A 20,779-nucleotide genomic window follows, 5' to 3' on the forward strand; every position below is an offset into this window, starting at 1 on the left:
TCCTGGGGCCAAGAGGAGGGTATGTTATGGTGTATTCTGGAGTTATGTGAATAGAGCAGATATTAACTCAAACAAGAAAAAAAACAGGTTTCAGTTCTTATTGCCAACGTAACCAAGTTCAGGAAACTTGCAATTAGCCCTCATTTTTTCTGTAATTGCAAGCAGTAAATTGAGTTAAAAGCACAGCCTGCTCCACAGGGTAAATTAAATAGCCAAACATTAAGACAATAAGCTTGTGGTAATTGGTTTGCATCAAACCAGGCCCTATTTAGCGTATCAAACATGGTCACAGGCATAGGCATTCAATAGTAATTGATTTTTATTTGCATTAAATAAGGGAAAGAATCATTAGATTAAGTCCTTTCACCTCCATAGATTGACTGTTGCAATATCTCAGCAAGAATGGTTCTGCCACAGCCTTCTGAGCTAACACTCACAATTGCTGGAGGAACTCAGCAGGTCAGGTAGCATCTATGGAAACGAATAAACAACATTTTGGAACAAGATCCTTCATTTGGATTGGAAAGGAAGAGGGAAGAAGCCAGAATAAGGTGGTGTGGGGAGGGCAAGGTGTACAAGCCAGAAGGTGATAGGTGAAGCCAGATGGGTGGAGAGGGGAGGAATGAAGTAGGAAGCTCAGATGTGATGGGTGGAAAAGGTAAGAGGTTAGAGAAGAAAGTATCTGATATGGACCATGGGAAAAAGGGAAGGAGGAGCCTATCACCTCCCTCTATTACCTCTGGAGGGAGGTGATAGGTAGGAGAGGAGAAGAGAAAAGGTAAGAGGAAGGGCCAAGTGGGGAAATATTACCAGAAATTGGAGAACTCAATGTTCAACCAGAAGTTACAGAGCATAGCTTGGCATACAAGAGAGTGCAAATGATAGAATCAGAAGGAAACATAGAAAAACAGAAAACCTACAGCACAATACAAGCCACTGTACCGAACATGTACTTACTTTAGAAATTACCTCAGGTTACCCATAGCCCTCTATTTTTCTAAGCTCCATGTGTCTATCCAGGAGTCTCTAAAAATACCCTATGGTGTCTTCCTCCACCATCGTCACTGCCAGCTTATTCCACGCACTCACCACTCTCTGCATAAAAAAACTTACCCCGATATCTCCTCTGTACCTACTTCCAAGCACCTTAAAACTGTGCCCTCTCATGTTAGCCATTTCAGCCCTGTGAAAAAGCCTCTGACTATCCACACGATCAATGCCTCTCATCATCTAATATACCTCTATCAGGTCACCTCTCATCCTCCGTCGCTCCAAGGAGAAAAGGCTGAGTTCACTCAACCTATTCCCATAAGGCATGCTTCCCAATCCAGGCAACATCCTTGTAAATCTCCTCTGCACCCTTTCTAGTTTCCACATCCTTACTGTAGTGAGGTGACCAGAACTGAGCACAGTACTCCAAGTGGGGTCTGACCAGGGTCCTGTACAGCTGTAACATTACCTCTCAAACTCAATCCCACAGTTGATGAAGGCCAACTGTAAGCCTTGTTAACCACACAGTCAATCTGCGCAGCAGGTTTGAGTGTCCTATGGACTGGACCCCAAGATCCCTCTGATTCTCCATACTGCCAAGAGTCTTACCATTAATACTATATTCTGCCATCATATTTGACCTACCAAAATGAACCACCTCACACTTATCTGGGTTGAACTCCATCAGCCACTTCTCAGCCCAGTTTTACATCCTATCGATATCCCACTGTCACCTCTGACAACCCTCCACACTATCCACAACACTTCCAACCTTTGTGTCATCAGCAAATTTACTAACCCATCCCTCCACTTCCTCATCCAGGTCATTTATAAAAATCATGAAGAGAAGGGGTCCCAGAACAGATCCCTGAGGCACACCACTGGTCACTGAGCTCCATGCAGAAAATGACCCATCTGCAACCACTCTTTGCCTTCTGTGGGCAAGCCAATTCTGGACCCACAAAGCAAGATCCCTATGAATCCCATGCCTCCTTTCTTTCTCGATAAGCCTTGCTTGGGGTACCTTATCAAATGTCTTTCTGAAATCCATAGACACTACATCTACTACTCTACCTTCATCGACATGCTTAGTTACATCCTCAAAAAATTCAATCAGGCTTCTAAGGCACGACCTACCTTTGACAAAGCCATGCTGACTATTCCTAACCATATTATGCCTCTCCAAATGTTCATAAATCCTGCCTCTGAAGATCTTTTCCGTCAACTTACCAGCCACTGAAGTTAAGACTCACTGGTCTATAATTTCCTGGGCTATCCATAATCCCTTTCTTGAATAAGGGAACAACATCTGCAGACACCCCCCCCCATACCAGACAGTAATGCAGCCTGTCAGAACGCTCTCCACAGTACACAGCGCTAAGCAGTATTGCATCCGTATTGTACTGTCTCAGTACTTTTATATTTGTGTACTGTAGCACTTTTATTATTCACAGTTATTTTGTAAATAACACTATTCTTTGCATTTCTGGTCAGATGCTAAATGCATTTCATTGGCTTTGTATCTGTACTCGGCACAATGACAATAATGTTGAATCTAATCTAAAAATTTTTGAGTGTACTTGTTGACATGCCAAATCTCTTAAAACTCCTTTCATAAGCTTTTCTTCTCTTCTTGAACACACAAAGAGCTGAGGAACTCAGTGGGTCAGGTAGCATCTTCATTGGAAAAAGGATAGACAAAGTTTCAATTCGAGGTTCTCCATCTGGACTCAAATGAAGAGCTTTGACCTAAAACGTTGAGGATCAGAGATGCTGCCTGTGTGACCTTAGTTTGGCACCTGCTCTGTATTGTACAGACTGAGTACCAAGTTCCAGGAGATGGAAGAAAACTTGTGGCAAGATACCCAGGCCCATTCTTCTACCCCAGAACAGTTGCTGAAGTTTACAGGCCAACCCTGCTGAACGATCAGGTTCAATGACCTATCATCAGGATCATGAAAACCTTAACGCAAAGCAAATTTGTTTGTTCCACAGTCATCCTGTCTCACACTGCACTGTATAGCTTATGATGAAGAATGGCTCGACTGGAAATTATCCAGCAAAGGCAAATGCATAACATGGCCATCTAAGAAATAGCAGATATAACACAATATATTGTATACTCACAGACATCAGCTCTTTCTGAAAGGACTTCTTCTCCTTGTTCTCTGTATCATTGCAGTCCTCCTTTAGCTTTTCCAGTACTGATGCCACTCGCTCCGGCTCACTGTCAATCTCTGTCCGGCAGAAGTGCACAAGAGGCACGTTTTTGTAACCCAGAGCATCTGCAAATGCTCTCCAGCTACTGATATTCTCCATGAGCGTCATCCTTACCGAAGCATAGATGTAAGTGAGAAACTTGCTGGGGCGTAGGATCTGCTCCAAGAGCATAGAGGTAGTGAGATCAGGTCCCTGAAAGTAGCTGGGCTTCATTTTCCCAACTACTAACACATTTTTAGCATGCACCAGCCCTATCTTCCCTTGGTAGAACCCAGTGTACCACTCTTTTGTTCGGAGATGACCTTTCAACTTAATCTTCTCTTCACTTAGTAATGCAATCACATCTCCCTTTTTGTACTCCAACAGATAGTAGTTTTTACACTGCCTCACGACAGTCTTCAGCAGCTTCCCATATTTCAGATGGTTTACTTGGCGGTCCTGAAATATGGGGTATTTACTTGTGATGGCCAAAGGGGAAAGAACAATCTTGCCAACTTCCTTCTTCTTCAGAAACCTCCTCTGCCCGCTACTTCGGACCCCGGACTTTGGAGGCGGCTGCGGTGTCCTCACGCAGAACTGTGTGATTATTACCTCATGATCATTTTTGACCTGGACCCTCAGGGTGAAATCGGAGATCTCGTCAGGGATGCGTGAGTGAACAGGGAAGATCAGGCGGCTGACCTTGCTCAGCTTCACCTGGAACCCGCGGACAACCTTAACCTGGTCGGAAGGCTTGACCTCGTAGTTGGAGATGTTGGGGTGTATGCTGATCCTCAGGTCCTGGGGCTTTTCCAACACAAACTGGTGCTTGCCCCATAGCTGCAGGGCAACAGGTGGCGCACTCACAAGCTCTCGGCTCACTTCATTTACTAGCAAGGACTTGGGCGTGCTATCATGCCCAAAGATAGCCACCACCATCTTGAACGAAGGATGAATGTGCTTGGGACCATACACACCAACCGTGATTTTTTTGTTAATGTATTCCCACACTGTAGCAGGGTACTGCAACATCTTGGCCTGAGACACCACAACAACGTACATACAAGGCTCCAGACTCTCCAGCTGGACCTGCACCGTGTCACCGTAGTGATACACCTGAGACATTGGCAAGAAGGGCCCATCTTTACTGTCACTGCTCAAGCAGGTTATGCAGGCGTCCTTCTTGCTTGACACATTATCTTTCAACTCAGCAGAGATCTTCATCTCCAAGGTGAGGAATGTTTTAACTTCCATGTTGCTTAATTTGATCTCGACGACAGGGCTGATAGTTGTACATTTGTCATTGTTCAACTCTACTGGGGGATCCAACAGGGCTTTCATGGAAATTTGCTGTGTTTCTCCTGGGGAGATGTGTCCTTCTGGAACATGAATACTAATATTGGTGTCCAGAAGCTGAACTGCTCCACCAGTGCTGTCCAGCTTACAAACAATATTTGTCTCGACAGGCTGAGTCTGACCCCAGCCAGGGCTTTGCCCAAGGGAGTCTAGATCGTGACAGGAACGTGCCAGTTTCCTGTGGTTAAGCCATGCTGTTCGAAAGTCCTCCCTGCTCCTGAACTGTTCGGGTTCTGGAGACTGCATATTGCTGAAGAAACTAGTGAGAGGAGGCCCTGCAGACTTGGCTTGCAGGACTGACAGCTCAGACATACTGTACGATCGCTTGCTTCTGAAGAAAGGATTGTTCCGACTCAGGATCGGATCAAACTCCGCTTTTGAGCTGATCAGTGGGTCTATATCAATGACATTATTACTTTCACTGTTCGGTGTTAATATTTTTGAACTATCAAGAGGTGGTGCTAATGGATCAAACAACAGTAGATCCACCTCTGGTTTAGGTGCCTGATCACTTTTGGAACTGGGGCTCTGTGCATTCCCATTGAGAAACGGGTTGGACGACGTAAGGCCATTCACAAACGGATTGTTCTGTTTGGTATTTGAGGTCATTTTGTCAAAGACATCTCCCCAATCGCCAAGTAAATCCATCTCTTTGACTCCTTCATCAGAACTATCACCAATGTTATCTACCATGCCACTATCTCGAAGAGAGGAGCTTTTGTCAACAGGCCGTACGTAAGAAGCAGGAATGTATCCCATTTCTGTATTGTTGTGGGCATACCACCATTCAGGGCCAGAAGTATCCAAGACGTATAGAACGTCTCCTTTGTTAAATTTGAGTGTGGTGAAATTAGTAGGGCAGTAATCCTTAATAGCCACAACCTCTCGCGCGTCCCCAAAAGATGTAGATGCGTTTAATCGTAGCGTACTAGGAGAAGGCACTGTAAAAGTTAAAAGGAGGAGTATTAGCTTACAGGAAGATATAAATGTATTTAAACATCAAGTTTACATCTTCATATTAGGAATACATCAACCATTTCAATCATACTTGCTCATCGAGGTAAAGCAAATTTAATTACAGTGGAAGTTTGATAAACACATCGCAGACATCCAATCACAAACAAGAGGAAATCTGCAAATGCTGGAAATCCAAGCAACACACACAAACTGCTAGAGCAACTCAGCAGGCCAGGCAGCATCAATGGAAAAGAATAAACTGTAGATTTTTCAGGCCAAGACCCTTCATTTGTCCTGATGAAGTCTCAGCCCGAAGTGTCATGTGTACTCTTTTCCACAGAAGCCGCCTGGCCTGCTGAGTTCCTCCAACATTTTGTGTGTGTCACATCATCCAAATTCTTTGAAAGTTTTTGACATGCAGCATAAATTGCTCCAATAAACAATACAGCCCAAAAGGAGACCTTCCAGTCTACGTTAATGATAATGCACAGAGAAAGCATTCAGCTAGCACTGTGAGAACCAAAGCATTGCACTTAAAATAGACAGCACATTCAGGGGCACTTTGAATGCTGTAATCAAACCCTGCTGTACATTGTTTTGTAACCTGTACACATTTTGTTCATATTTTCTGTGGATTCTCCTGTATAAAAACAGAAACAGTGTGATCTCTACAGCAATAATGTTACATTTCCGTTTATTTAATTCCACAAGTAGTTAAACTCAGGAAAGGATCCAGTTTTTCAATAGATTATTCCCCGGGTAGAATGGAGCTGGAATTCAGAAAATTTAGTTTGAAAATATATCTATTCACAAACCTAAGGTTTCCTGATTGCTACAATCTATCATCATTTATTATGTAATTGCCAAGGAGATAGGTGTACTGTGTGAACAGCTGTTATCTTTGCCAAGCCCCCAGGCCACAACATCCAATGTCCTACATCTTCCTTCATCCCCAGAAGGAAACGATGTGTTGAAACTTACTTCTGTGAGAGCCACAGTAACGTTGATGTCTGCTAACACTGCAAATATCAAGGATGGCATCTTTTGGCTTAGTGCCTGCACCCACTAAAGGCCAGTTTAAAAAGTGACACTTCACTGCTATACTATCTTTTTAAAGGAAGACACATAAAGCTTCCTCCTGAACTTACCCTACAGAATATAGTAGGAAGTTTCACATCTTGTACATGAAAAGTTTAGAATAGTTTACAAACACAAGCGATTTTGCATATGCTGGAAAACTAGAGTAAAACACACAAAATACTGAAGGAACTCAGCAGCATCCATGGAGAGGAATAAAGAATCAACATTTTGGCCGAGACCTCTCATGAGAGTAACTTATGCATACCTTGAGTGAGGAGGATTTAACAGTGATCCCCCTTCCTCATTTCAGATTATTAAGCGAATCCTACTTGATGGAGAAAAGCTTATCATAGTTGGGAAGATGGGGGAGAGAGGCAAGTTAGTAAAAACTGCAGGATATCATTATATTTTTGGCAAAGGTTATTAAAGGCATTAGGATCAGGCTGGTTTGATGGAAATAGTTTAGTCATAATCCAGCTGAATGGTACAATAACATGGGGGGGTGGTGAAAGAGTTGCAGAATTGTAAATGCTAGTCCTTGATTTCTGGAATGAATACGACTTCCTTAAGGTCATAGCTATGATAGCATCAACACAAAGGAGCTGGTGATTGTTCTGAGTCATTTCAAATGGATCCTCTTGCTCAGGCCAAGTCTGATGTCATTTCAGAGTGACTTGCTCTGAGAACACATCCCATTAACTGGGAAGAACAACAGAAAGCCATATCATGCAAGATCCAATCTTCAGTTGCATTAGAACATTGAACAGTTTCAGGCGACATTGCCTGTGCCGACAATAAAGCTAAATTAAACTAAATCTCTGTGCACATGATCAATATCCCTCCATTCTCTGCATGTTAGGTGTCTGTCTGAATGCATCTTAAACACCACTATTGTGTTGTCTACTACCACTGCTCCTGGCCACATGTTCCAGTGAGATCAGCGCCGGACTCCGAAGCAAAGGTTCTCGACTTCGAATTCAGGTCGGGCCACCCCCGAGCACACTTTCCATCCATGCCGGGTTGAGTGTCGAGCTAGCCACTCGGCCTCATAAAGAAAAAGGGTCGAGTCAGGAATGTTCATAATGTGACCCGGTTAATCCTGACACCACGTGCCAGACAAGAATGGCTGAATGTCTGGTACGACACGCTTAAAAAAAACACTATTGGTGTATAAAAACATACCCTTTAAATTTCCTCCTTCTCATCAAGCTATGTACTCTAGTAGTTAATAAGTCTACCCCAGAAAAATAATTCATCTATCTCTACCTCTCATAGTTTTATTAACCTCTATAAGGTTTCCCCTTAATGCCCAAAACTCCAGATAAAACAATGCAAGTTTGTCCAACCTCTGCTGATATGTAATACTCTCTAATCCAGACAGCATCCTGGTATATCCCTTCTGCACTCCCTCAAAAGCCCTCCATATCCTTCCTATAATGAGGATGACCAGGAAAGAGCAGGGGTACTCCTAATGTGGCCTAAATAAAGTTTTATACAGCTACAACACAACTTCTTGACTTTCATACTCAAAACCTAACCAATGAAGGAAAGCATACTGTATGCCTTCTGTACCATCCTATCTACTAGCTTCGCAATTTTCCGGGAGCTGTCGACTTGGACACCATGATCTCGCTGTGCACTTTTCCTTGACATTTGACCTCTCAAAGTGCAACTCTTCACACTCAGCCGGATTAAACTGTCAGCCATGTCATTGCCCACTGATCTATATTCTATTGTATTCTTTCACAGTCTTATTCCCTGTTCACAACTCAAACCCTTGTGTCAACTGTAAACTCACTAATCAGCCCATATTCAAGTCAAAAAGTAACGTGCAGCTTTATAAAACTCTGGTTAGGTTGCAGGTAGAGCACCACATTATAGGAAGCTTGTGGAAACTGTGGGTGCAGAAGAGTTTTACCAGACTGCTTTCTGAATTAGGACCTTCTGAGGATTCCAGGTACTCACATTTTATTGCTTTCTGAATTAATAGGCCTGTGCTAGAAGTAAAGGTTGGACAAACTTGGGTTGTTTTCTAATCCTTAGCTGCTGCCTGGCCAGTTGAGATCCTCCAGCATTTTATACTTTGGGCTGTTTTCTTTGGAGGCTGAGAGGAAAGCTGATAGAGGCTTATAAGGCTGAGATGCATAGACAGAGTAATCAGCCAGTATCTTTTTCCCAGGGTTGAAATACCTAATATCACAGGGCACATATTTAAGGTGAGAGGGGATGTTCAAAAAAGATGTACAGGGCAATTTTTTTTTACATATACACAGAGGGTGGAGAGTGCTTGAAATGTGCTATCAGAGGTGGTGGTGGGAAGCAAATATGACAGAACTGGTTTAAGGTAGGCACATGGATAAGCAGGGAATGGAGAGAAGTGGATGAAGTGCAGACTGAAAGGATTAGGTGTTATTAGCTTAATTATTGTTATACAGTACTGTACTATGCAAAAGTCTAAGGTGTGTGTCATAGCCCAAGATTTTTGCACAGTACTGTATTTGTCAATGTAGAGTGGACAGCGAGTTTGTAAATTTGGCAGGAGCAAAGAATGTTGGGAATGGTGAGGATGGAACATCACAGGATGGGTGTGGGAGAGGTGGCAGAGTTGGAATGCCAGGGGTGGGGGGTGTAGGGTAGCGTAGTGTTTAGAACAATACTTTACAGTACCAACGACCCGGGTTCAATTCGCACCACTGTTTATAAGGATTTTGCATGTTCTCCCCCTGACCACGTGGGTTTCCTCTGGGTGCTCCAGTTTCCTCCCACAGTCAAAAAACCTACCAGTTGGTAGGTTCCTTAGTCAATGTAAATTGTCCCGTGATTCTGCAGGGTTGCTGGGTGGCGCGGTTTGATGTGCAAGAAAGGCCTATCTGTGCTGTATCTCCATAATTTAAAAAATAAAAACACCCAGCCCTTGAGACACCAGGCAAGGTCACTTGATTCCAAACAATTGGTTTATTACTCATTACAGAAGGTTTCTCTGGCACTCTGCGCTCCCTCCCTCCTTCCTTCCCTTGTTCCGAACCATTATTCCCCTCTCTCTGCCCCCTTCCCACTCTCAGTCCACAATGGAGACCTATGTCAGAATCAGGTCTATCATCACTCATATACATCATGAAATTTGTTCTTTTTTTGCAGCAGTACAGTGCAATACATAAAATTACTACAGTACTGTGCAAAGTTTGAGATATATATCTAGGGTGCCCAAGACTTTTGCACAGTAATGTATGTTCCATCAGAAACAACACAGATCCCTGGTTAAAAATCTAGCCTAATGCAAAAAAAAAATCAGCATTCGCCTGTGGGATTTGAATAAACAAAGATACCCCAAAGAGACAATTGGAATGACATGTACTGGAAATGTAAATTTCTTAACAAAGCAAATTTTTCTTTTCAGAAATATGTCCCTATCCATGACCTTTTGTTTTATAATTTTTAAAACAAGTTCGGCACTTACCATCCACTCACATAACAAGAGCATGAACAATCAGCTTGACCAAAAATAGCACCACTTTTGGATTTAAATTAAGTTCTGACACTAAAATTGGTAAACCAATGGAGCTCCAAGACATATATTAAGAATCCGGGTGTTCAGCTTGCACTGTTGCAAAAGTTACTTGAGCAATTGCTGTTTCTTTGCACGCAAGTTGACCTGAAGGGAATTCATTCTTCCCATTTACTTAATGGGAGTTTTCCTGATTTCTGCAGTTTGTTATTTTATTAACAGGCTGGAGCAAGACAGAACAGGCTACTGCTCTCCATCAGCTTAAATTAGCACAATGGCTCAGAGGAACCACATTAACTATGCTGGTTAAATATTCAGCTGAATGCTTTCTAAATACCTCCAGGTGATTGGTGATGCATTTATATCAAGTTATGAACCATTTCAGCTCCCTTGACATTTACTCTAAGAAGTGCTGCACTCAGTCTCCTGGCTGTCCTCAGCATGAATTTAACAACATAATCTTCAAATCATTGAAACTTTTTTTTTTGCAACTCTTCAACTTTCTGTCCAGAAAAGACTGAAGAACATTTCTGTACATGTTAGCCATTCAGTGACCCTGATTCACAGAGTCAGTGAATGATACTCATACAGCATAGGAACTGGCCTCTGAGCTCACCGTGCCGTGCCACCATTTACACCACTCCTCCCTCAACCCCCAAGATCACACACATCTGTACATGAGGAGCAATTTACACAGGCCTTGTCATCTTCAGAGTCTTGTCATCTTCAGAAGTTTTCTGATGACTCTGCCATAGTTGGATGCATCAGTAAGGGAGCTGAGGCTGAGTACAGGGCTACAGTAGGAAACTTTGTCACATGGTGTGAGCAGAATTATCTGCAGCTTAATGTGAAAAAGTCTAAGCAGCTGGTGGTACCTGAGGAGAGCTAAGGCACCGGTGACCCCTGTTTCCATCCAGGGGGTCAGTGTGGAGGATTACAAATACCTGGGGATACGAATTGACAATAAACTGGACTGGTCAAAGAACACTGAGGCTGTCTACAAGAAAGGTCAGAGCCATCTTTATTTCCTGAGGAGACTGAGGTCCTTTAACATCTGTCGGACGATGCTGAGGATGTTCTACTAGTCTGTGGTGGCCAGTACGATCACGTTTGCTGTTGTGTGCTGGGGCAGCAGGCTGAGGGTAGCAGACACCAACAGAATCAACAAACTCATTCGTAAGGCCAGTGATGTTGTGGGGATGAAACTGGACTCTCTGACGGTGGTGTCTGAAAAGAGGATGCTGTCCAAGTTACATGCCATCTTGGACAATGTCTCCCATTCACTACTTAATGTACTGGTTGGGTACAGGAGTACATTCAGCCAGAGACTCATTCCACCGAGATGCAACACAGAGCGTCATAGGAAGTCATTCCTGCCTGTGGCCGTCAAACTTTACAAATCCTCCCTTGGAGGGTCAGACACCCTGAGCCAATAGGCAGGTCCTGGACTTATTTCCTGGCATAATTTACATATTACTATTTAATTACTTATGGTTTTATTACTATTTAATTATTTATGGTGTAACTGTAATGAAAACCAATTTCCCCTGGGATCAATAAAGTATGACTATGACTATGCCTAGGCCTATTAGCCTACAAATCTGCAAGAGTTTTGGATTGGGGGGAAAAGTAAAGGTCCTGGAGGAAACAGACAGGATGTTTGAACTCTGCACAGACAGGACCCAAGGATAGGTTGGTCCCCAGGTCTCCAGCGCTGTGAGGCAACGTCCCTACCCACCGTAGCACTGTGCTACTTAAGCAACAAATGGAGAGTTTTGGCCACAAGTGCCTACAAAACACTTAATGGACACCACGTGTTGCTTGCTAAGCTGTGTTGGTATTAAATCTTCCATGACCTTCTTTTACATCTCTTTGTAAACTTCCTCCAGATCTTCAAGAAATTTACAATCCACCAATTCTGATCTCCTGCATTAACCCTGATTTTAGTTGCTACATTTTTTCCAATCATGGCTCCAGACACCTTTAGCTGTCGACATGTGTTATGATGCCTTAGTATGGTTTATCACTAGACTGCATTGAAACCTTCCATGTCATTGGGTTAAATACTAGGATGATCAGTAATCATTTTAAGAGTACTTAACAACTGGCAGTACCTAAAATTCAACTTCTCAGCAGTGTCTTTAGTAGGGTCTATTTAAGTTAAAGTTTGTGACAATTGACATAACTGCCCTCCCTTGGAATCATTCCTTTTGAGGTGAAGTGTTAACTGAAATAATTTGAATTACATCCAATCAAAAAAGCAGGTCTTGATGCTCTGGAAAAAAGGTGTAATAATATTTCAACCTCAGTTGCTAATCGATACCTTGCTTTATATCTGGGTGCATCACAGCTCTGGATGGCGACTGCTTTGCATGACATCGCAAGACACTGCAGAGAGCTGTGGTCACATCTACGCTAAGAAACCAGTCTCCCATCCTTAGGCTCTGTTTATACTTCTTGGGGCCTCAGCAAAGCAACCACCATCATCATCAATGAACCCACTCATTTCATTCACTTTCCTGCCCCCTCATATCCAGCAGAAATTACAAAAGCGTAAAAAGCAGCTATCATCAGGCTGAAGAACAGTTTCTGTCTGCTGTCATAAGATTATCAAATGGTCCCCTAATACAATAGATGGGCTCTTGACCTCACAATCTGCTTTGTTATGGACTAGCACCTTAGTGTCTGCCTGCACTCCACTTTCTCTGTAACTGTAACACTTTATTTTGTATTCTGTTATTGTTTTCCCTTGTACTATCTCAATGGCTTAATGTGATGAAATGATCTGTATAGATAGCGTGCAAAACAAAGTTTCTCACTGTACCTCAGCGACCATGACTAAAATAAACCAATTTAACAATTTATTTTTGACGTCAAACTGAATTGCTTAGGAGCTCATGACTAATCCAGACACCAAGTTATAAATTTTCAAACAGAAATAATCTTTTTTCAAATAAAAGGGTCACAATTTAACAAATCAATCACAGAAACATATTCATTCTGTTCTTGTTAATAAACTAATACAAACACCCACCTTTGACCTCACTGAAATTGAGCTCAGAGAAGCAGTCACCAACATCGATTAACGTGCCTTCGGATTTACATCGGGGAAGTCCACCTGTATTGGTGGAGCGAATTCTTTGAGCTGCCATTGTTACCTCAGTTCAGACCTCAAAGGTGCACATCAAACTGTGGTTCATTGGTAGCCACTTTCAAAGGCTGGAAACCAGCTCAGCAATTACTATACTTCCTTCTGTAATCAGACCATCTGCAAGAATTAAATCACAAAACAAATTAGTCCCTAAAAATGTATCAAAATTTATGGACAAATACAAACCATCACTATATCACATAGTCTGAACAACAAGTCAATTCCGGTGGTAAACAAGCACACAAATGGAAGTCCTAATGGGATGTGACAGAGGCCCAAATTTACATAAAAGTAAATTTGGCTTTCATTTGTTCTTGCCAAGATGCTTTATATAATGCATTAGCTTGGGTCACCGAACTTTTGTATGCAACAGAAAACACCTCAGCATTAATCATTTCAGCCAAAGAAAGAATGGCAAATACCAGCTAATAGATAGACGAAAGATCCTTTGGCCTTTGTACTGAATAAAGTCTGCATTCAATTACAATAGGTTACAAGCTACAGGTTTTAGTAGTATAAGCTCTACAAGAAAGGAATGAAGAAATTGCCATCTTTTCGACAACCTAACGGCTAGTAGTATATAGCAAAGGTCCAGAAGCACATTCTCCAACTGACTTCTTTGTACAAGGCTGTGAAACACGAGGCCATTAGACCATACAAGGCCATCGGCCACATAAAAGATTATTGCGTGAAACTCTGTTGTAAAATCAAAGATTTTGCTCTGTCAGATCTTAACCTCTTGAAACCAACTGTACCGCCCTCAGTGTTGTCCTGAGATCAGACGGTTTGAATCTTGGTCAGTGTTAGTACCAGCTCAGGGGATTTGGAGGGGAGTGCAGTAAGTAGTAATACCTCAGTTACATTGCAATGACATCCTGATCTGTAGAACTCTCCTCAATAGGTGTATGTAAACTATTAATGTGTTTATTTTTTTCTTAAAATGGGCTAAGACCTGAGCAAGATATACGATTGACCAACAATGAGATAAAAAAGGATTTGAAATTATTGTCACATGCCCCGAGATACAACGAAAAGCTTGCCTTGCATACTGTTCATACAGATCAGATCACATGGAATCTGCAGTGTAACAGTTAAGGTAACACTATTACAGCACCTGGTTTCAACTCCTCCTGCTGCCTGTGAAGAATCTGTGCGTTCTCTCAAGTGATATGTGGCTTTTCCTGGGTGCTCCATTTTCCTTCCACATACCAAATGCGTACGGATGAGTAAGTTAATTAGTCACATGGGCATAACTGGATGGCGTGGCTCATTGGGCCAGAAGGGCCTGTTACCATACTGCAACTCTCTAAATCTAGGATCAAAACACACTGCATTGAGGTAGAACAGTGGTTCCCAACCACCGGGCCGCGAGGAAACGATATGATTTGGCGATATGAAACAATACGAGTCAGCTGCACCTTTCCTCATTCCCTGTCACGCACTGTTGAACTTGAAATAACCTACCAAATAACACATAAAACCTAAAATAACACTAACATTTAGTAAAAGCAGGAATGATATGATAAATACACAGCCTATATAAAGTAGAAATAATGTATGTACAGTGTAGTTTCGCTTAACAGAATCGGGAAGATTAAGCCAAAACCGATTTGTAGAGAAAAAAAAATCGGCATATACACACGTGCGCACGTCACGCATGCGCACACAGGTGCCCGCACAAGGCTTCATGGTCATGGTAGTCTTTCTTGGGGTAAACACAAGTATCCCGTATTTGACCGCTACTTTTGTCCCTTATTTGGGAGTGAGGAAGTTGGCACCCCTACTTGAACACCCCCCTCCAACCCCCCGCCCCCGACGGTCGGTCCGCGGTGCAGACAAGGTTGGGGACCCCTGAGGTAGAACTAATCAATGTAGAATAAAGTTAACAGGTCAAGAGTTCAACTTATCATACTAGGTGCTCTCTCATAGTCTGATAGCAGCTAGGTAGAAGCTATCCTTGGAACTGATGGTATTTGCTTTCAGGCTTTTGTATCTTAGATGGAGGAGGGGAGAAGAGAGAAATCTCTCCTCAGCCTTCTGCACAGACTCTGACATTAGGCTGCTCTGCCACATTACCAAAGGTAAATGAGCGCAAACTCTGAAACAGAAGACCCACTGACGCACAGTAAAGTGATCAGATCTGTGCCTTTTCTTCAAAATAATGCACTTCACATTGACGGCTCCAGTTTCTGTTGCCTTGAAAACAAGTAAAATTCTGAAGCGTCACCAGGCCTCAGAAGGCTCTAATTTCCATAATAATAGAAACGATGAAATGACATTCAATGGCACCAAGCCATAATTGAAGCAGTGTGTGATATTTATGCTGAAAATGGGTGGTAGGAGTGAGAGTAGTAAAACAGCTCTCACCATTAGAATTAAATACCGGAGATGCAATATACAGCTTTAAGTAAGGCTGATGTGACATAAACTCCTTCAATAATGTCAAGAGATTTCAGAAATGAAAAGTCCAAATGAATATCAATAATTGCACACAAGTTGCCAAAACCAATTTAAATTATGGTCAACAAGAGCCCAAAGTGATTTTTAAACAGGTTAGTAAAAAAGATACAGAACTCAGCGCTGCAAAATTGAACAGACCATGACTGGTTTGAAAGTGTGCCTGTGCTTACCACATTGAACTTTTGATGGACTCCATCCTTCCATGACTAATAGCCAGATTGTTTTTCAAGTTCCCATTTCCAGTGTGTTGTGATTCTGGTCAGTGTGTCTACCTCCACCCCCATAATGTCAGCTGACTCCACTGAGACCCACTACATCTGCTGCTCTGGAAACATTAGTTCCATACTTGACCAAGCAAAGGTCTTCTGGCTGTTTTCCACTCCCTTCGCAAACTTGAGTTTATTCATTTACCTCCATTAATAATTGTCCACTACTTTTAGACAACCTTCTTGAAGGCAACCCGCAATCTTCAGTGTTTGCAACACTATGCTGGTGCTGTAAACATCTGTGACTGCAATCACAGATTGGGAACTGATTTTCCCAGTCTACTTGCATATTGAAATCCCACTTCACTATCGTAACATTGCCCTTTTTACATAGCTTTTCCATCTCCTATTGTAATTTATATCCCACATCCTGGCTACTGTTCTGAAGCCTTAATATAACTCCCATCAGGGTCTTACTATTTCTGAACTCTAATCACAAGAATTCTACATCTTCTGATTCTATGTCACCTCTTTCTAAGGATTTGATTTGATTTTTTACCAACCCCCTCTGGTAGCTACCAATCCTTTTGATACAATGTTTATACTTGGATGTTTAGCTCCCAACTATGAATTTCTTTCAGCCTTGACTCAGTGATCCCCACAACATCATAGCTGTCAATTTCTAAATGTGCTACAAGATCATTTACCTCAGTCTGTATACTGCATGCATTCAAATATAAACATAACATTCAAATATAACACCTTCAGTCCTGTATTCATCACTGGTTTCTTGATTTTGCTCCCATGTAACACTTCAACTCATCCCACTGACTGCAGTTTTGCCCCATTATCTGCCTGTCCTTCCTGACAGTTTCACTACACACTGCATCAATTTGTATACCAGCTGCCCCATTCTCATCCTTATCACTAGTTCCCATCCCCCTGACAAGTTAATTTAAATCCTCCCTGGCAGCTCTAGAAAACCAGCCTGCAAGGAAGTTGGTCTCACATCCAAGCACTGCTCCTTTTTCAAAATATTTCCTTGATAAGCTCTCAGACTTACTGCTGCTGAGCTCTCAAAAGACCAATGACTGCAACCACACTGGCCAGCATAACAGAGCACGACGACATAAATCTCATTGCCAACCCCAATTTCTTGTTGCTATTTGTGAAACTAAAGACTTCATGAAATGTCCCCATCTGCTTTAATTATTTCCTTGGAACTGTTGTGACAGACTGCTAAATAAATCTTGCCCAGGGACTCTGACGTGTCACCCTGACCTGCTTCATGAGATTGATGCATTCTGTAGTTGAGTGAATTACTTAGATCCTGTCAGGTGACCTGGAGGTCACATCCGGGGTTCTGGAAATCAATCCACCGTCTGCGGCAACTGATGAGCACCCATGTGCCCTGGAAGGCAAGCTACCTGCAGGAACATGTGCACTCGTCCCAGAAATGGAACACCAAACTTTTCCCATTTCTGCATGCATTGTAACTGCAAGGCGAGCTGTAACTTCACAAGACTATGTCTCCTAATGATAAACATTGAGCAGAACAGTGCAGTATAGGCTCTTCAACCCATGTTATTATGTGAACCAAATAAACCTCCTTCACGATCAATCTAACTCTTCCCTCCTACACAGCCCATAATCATGCATCCAAGTGCCTACCTAAGAGTCTTTTACTGTCCTTATTGGAGCAGCCTCTAGCAGTGAGATTGAGGCACACACCACTCTCCGTGTAAGTGAACCACCTCTAACATCCCCTCCCCTCACCAGCGTTTCCTCCAATCACCTTAAATGGACATCCTCTAGTGTTGGCCACAACCACTCTGAGCACAAGGCACCTGCTGTCCACTCTATCAGCACCTCTCATAATCTTGTACTGTACACCTCTATCAAGTCGCCTCTCATCTTACTTCACTCTAAAGAGAAAAGCCCTAGCTCATTCAACCTTCCCTCAAAAGAGATCTTCTCTAATCCAGGCAGGATTCAGGTAACTCTCCAAAGCTTCCATGTCCTTCCTATAACAACAGAATATAGCACTCTTAAATATGGTCTAAAATCATAAGATCGCGCGACAGAGGTGCAGAATTAGGCCATTCATTCCATGGAGTCTGCTCTGTCATTTCATCGTGGCTGATCCATTTCCCTCTTAGCTCCTGCCTTCTCCTGGTAACCTTTCACACCCTGGCTAATCAAGCAACCTCCACCTTAGACACCCAATGATTTGGCCTCCACAGCCACCTGTGGCAATTAATTCCACAGATTCACCACCCTCTAGCCAAAAAAATTCCTCATCTCTGTCCTAAAGCAACGTCCCTCTATTCTGAGGCTGTGCTCTCTGATCCTAGACTCCCCACCATAAGAAAGATGCTCTCCACATCCACTCTATCTAGGCCTTTCAACATTTGATAGGTTTCAATGAGATCTTCCCGCATTCTTCTAAATTTCAGTGAGTAAAATCCTTATACGATAATCCTTTCATTCTCAGAATCATTTTTGTGAACCCCCTGAACCCTCTCCAATGCCAGCACATCCTTTCTTAAATAAGGGACCCAAAACTGCTCTCAATACTCCAAGTGAAGCCTCACTTGTGCTTTAGAAAGCCTCAGCATTACATCCTTGCTTTTATATTCTAGTCCTCTTGAAATGAATGCTAACATTGCATATGCTTTCCTTACCACCGACTCAACCTGCAAATTAACTTTTCAGGAATCCCACACAAAGGACTCTCAAGTCCCTTTGCACCTTGAATTTTTCAATTTTCTCCACGTTTAGAAAATAATCTATGCTTTTATTCCTTCTACCAAAGTGCAGGACTATACATTTCCTGACACTGTATTCCATTTGCCACCTTTTCCCCCATACTCCTAATCTGTCCAAGTCCTTCTGTAGCCTCCATTCTTCCTCAACACTACCTGACCCTCCACCTATCTTCGTTTTGTCCACAAACTTGGCCACAAAGCCATCAATTCCATCATCCAAATTATTGACATTCAATGTAAAAAGCAGTCCCAACATCGCCTCCGTGGAACACCACTAGTTACAGGCAGCCGATCAGAAAAGGCTTCCTTTATTCCCACTCTTTGCCTCCTGACAATCAGCCTGTGCTCCATCCATGCTAGAGCCTTGTCATACCATGAGCTCCAATGTTCTAACTTGTACTGATCAGAGTGCACAAAAATCTTGTGCTGTGCAATGTTTTGCTCAGTGGCACTGAAATACAGTTGCATGCAAAAGTTTGGGCACCCCTGGTCAAAATTTCTGTTACCGTGAATAGCTAAGCGAGTAAAAGATGACCTGATTTCCAAAAGGCATGAAGTTAAAGATGACACATTTCTTTAAAATTTTAAGCAGATTACTTTTTTTATTTCCATCTTTTACAGTTTCAAAGTAACAAAAAAGGAAAAGGGTCTGAAGCAAATGTTTGGGCACCCTGCATGGTCAGTACTTAGTAACACCCCCTTTGGCAAGTATCACAGCTTGTAACCGCTTTCTGTAGCAAGCTAAGAGTCTTTCAATTCTTGTTTGGGGGATTTGCGCCCATTCTTCCTTGCAAAAGGCTTCTAGTTCTGTAAGATTCTTGGGCCGTCTTGCATGCACTGCTCTTTCGAGGTCTATCCACAGATTCTCGATGATGTTTAGGTCGGGGGACTGTGAGGGCCATGGCAAAACCTTCAGCTTGCGCCTCTTGAGGTAGGCCACTGTGGATTTTGGGGTGTGTTTAGGATCACTATCCTGTTGTAGAAGCCATCCTCTTTTCATCTTCAGATTTTACAGACGGTGTGATGTTTGCTTCCAGAATTTGCTGGTATTTAATTGAATTCATTCTTCCCTCTACCAGTAAATGTTCCCCATGTCACTGGCTGCAACACAAGCCCAAAGCATGATCGATCCACCCCAATGCTTAACAGTTGGAGAGAGATTCTTTTCATGAAATTCTGCACTCTTTTTTCTCCAGACACACCTTTGCCCATTGCGGCCAAAAATTTCTATTTTAACTTCATCAGTCCACAGGACTTGTTTCCAAAATGCATCAGGCTTGTTTAGATGTTCCTTTACAAACTTCTGACGCTGAATTTTGTGGTGAGGACATAGGAAAGGTTTTCTTCTGATGACTCTTCCATGAAGGTCAAATTTGCACAGCTGTCGCTGCACAGTAGAACAGTGCACCACCACTCCAGGGTCTGCTAAATCCTCCCGAAAGTCTTTTGCAGTCAAATGGGGGTTTTGATTTGCCTTGCTAGCAATCCTACGAGCAGTTCTCTCAGAAAGTTTTCTTGGTCTTCGAGACTTCAACTTGACCTCTACCGTTCCTGTTAACTGCTATTTCTTAATTACATTATGAACTGAGGAAATGGCTGCCTGAAAATGCTTTGCTATCTTCTTGTAGCCTTCTCCTGCTTTGTGGGCATCATTTATTTTAGTTTTCAGAGTGCTAGGCAGCTGCTTAGAGGAGCCCATGGCTGCTGATTGCTGGGACAAGGTTTGAGGAGTCAGGGTATTTATAAAGCTTTGAAATTTGCATCACCTGGCCTTTCCTAACGATGACTGTGAACAAGCCATAGCCCTAACAAGCTATTTAAGGTCTGAGACTTTGGTAAAAGTTATCTGAGAGCTCATATCTCTTGGGGTGCCCACACTTTTGCATGGTGCTCCTTTCCTTTTTTTCCACTCTAAAATTGTACAAAACAAAAATAATACACTAATCTTGCTTAAAATGTTGAAAAGAATGTTTCATCTTTAACTTTATGACTTTTGGAGATCAGTTCATCTTCTACTCACTTAACTATTCACAGTAACAGAAATTTTGACCAGGGGTGCCCAAACTTTGGTATGCCACTATATATACTGGTAATGAAGGATTTTCTC

The 20,779-nt window shown here is 42.5% G+C and overlaps 1 protein-coding gene across 4 annotated transcripts in view; it reads right to left on the reverse strand.

The window, feature by feature from the left end:
* LOC140199415 (SH3 domain-binding protein 4-like) overlaps nt 1–20,779 on the reverse strand; it is a 128,293-nt gene that overhangs the window by 73,561 nt on the left and 33,953 nt on the right. For all 4 annotated transcript variants that reach the window (XR_011886413.1, XM_072261474.1, XM_072261472.1 and 1 more), the window contains 2 exons: nt 13,122–13,355; nt 3,118–5,486 (listed from right to left, as the gene is read on the reverse strand). Coding sequence is in view for 3 of the 4 variants with exons in the window: in XM_072261474.1 (XP_072117575.1) it covers nt 3,118–5,486; nt 13,122–13,239 (2,487 nt within the window). In the remaining variant the exon portion in view is untranslated. The remainder of the gene's footprint in view (nt 1–3,117; nt 5,487–13,121; nt 13,356–20,779) is intronic.

This window comes from Mobula birostris, chromosome 6 (genome assembly GCF_030028105.1).
Source record: "Mobula birostris isolate sMobBir1 chromosome 6, sMobBir1.hap1, whole genome shotgun sequence".
NCBI classification, from domain to species: domain Eukaryota; kingdom Metazoa; phylum Chordata; class Chondrichthyes; order Myliobatiformes; family Myliobatidae; genus Mobula; species Mobula birostris.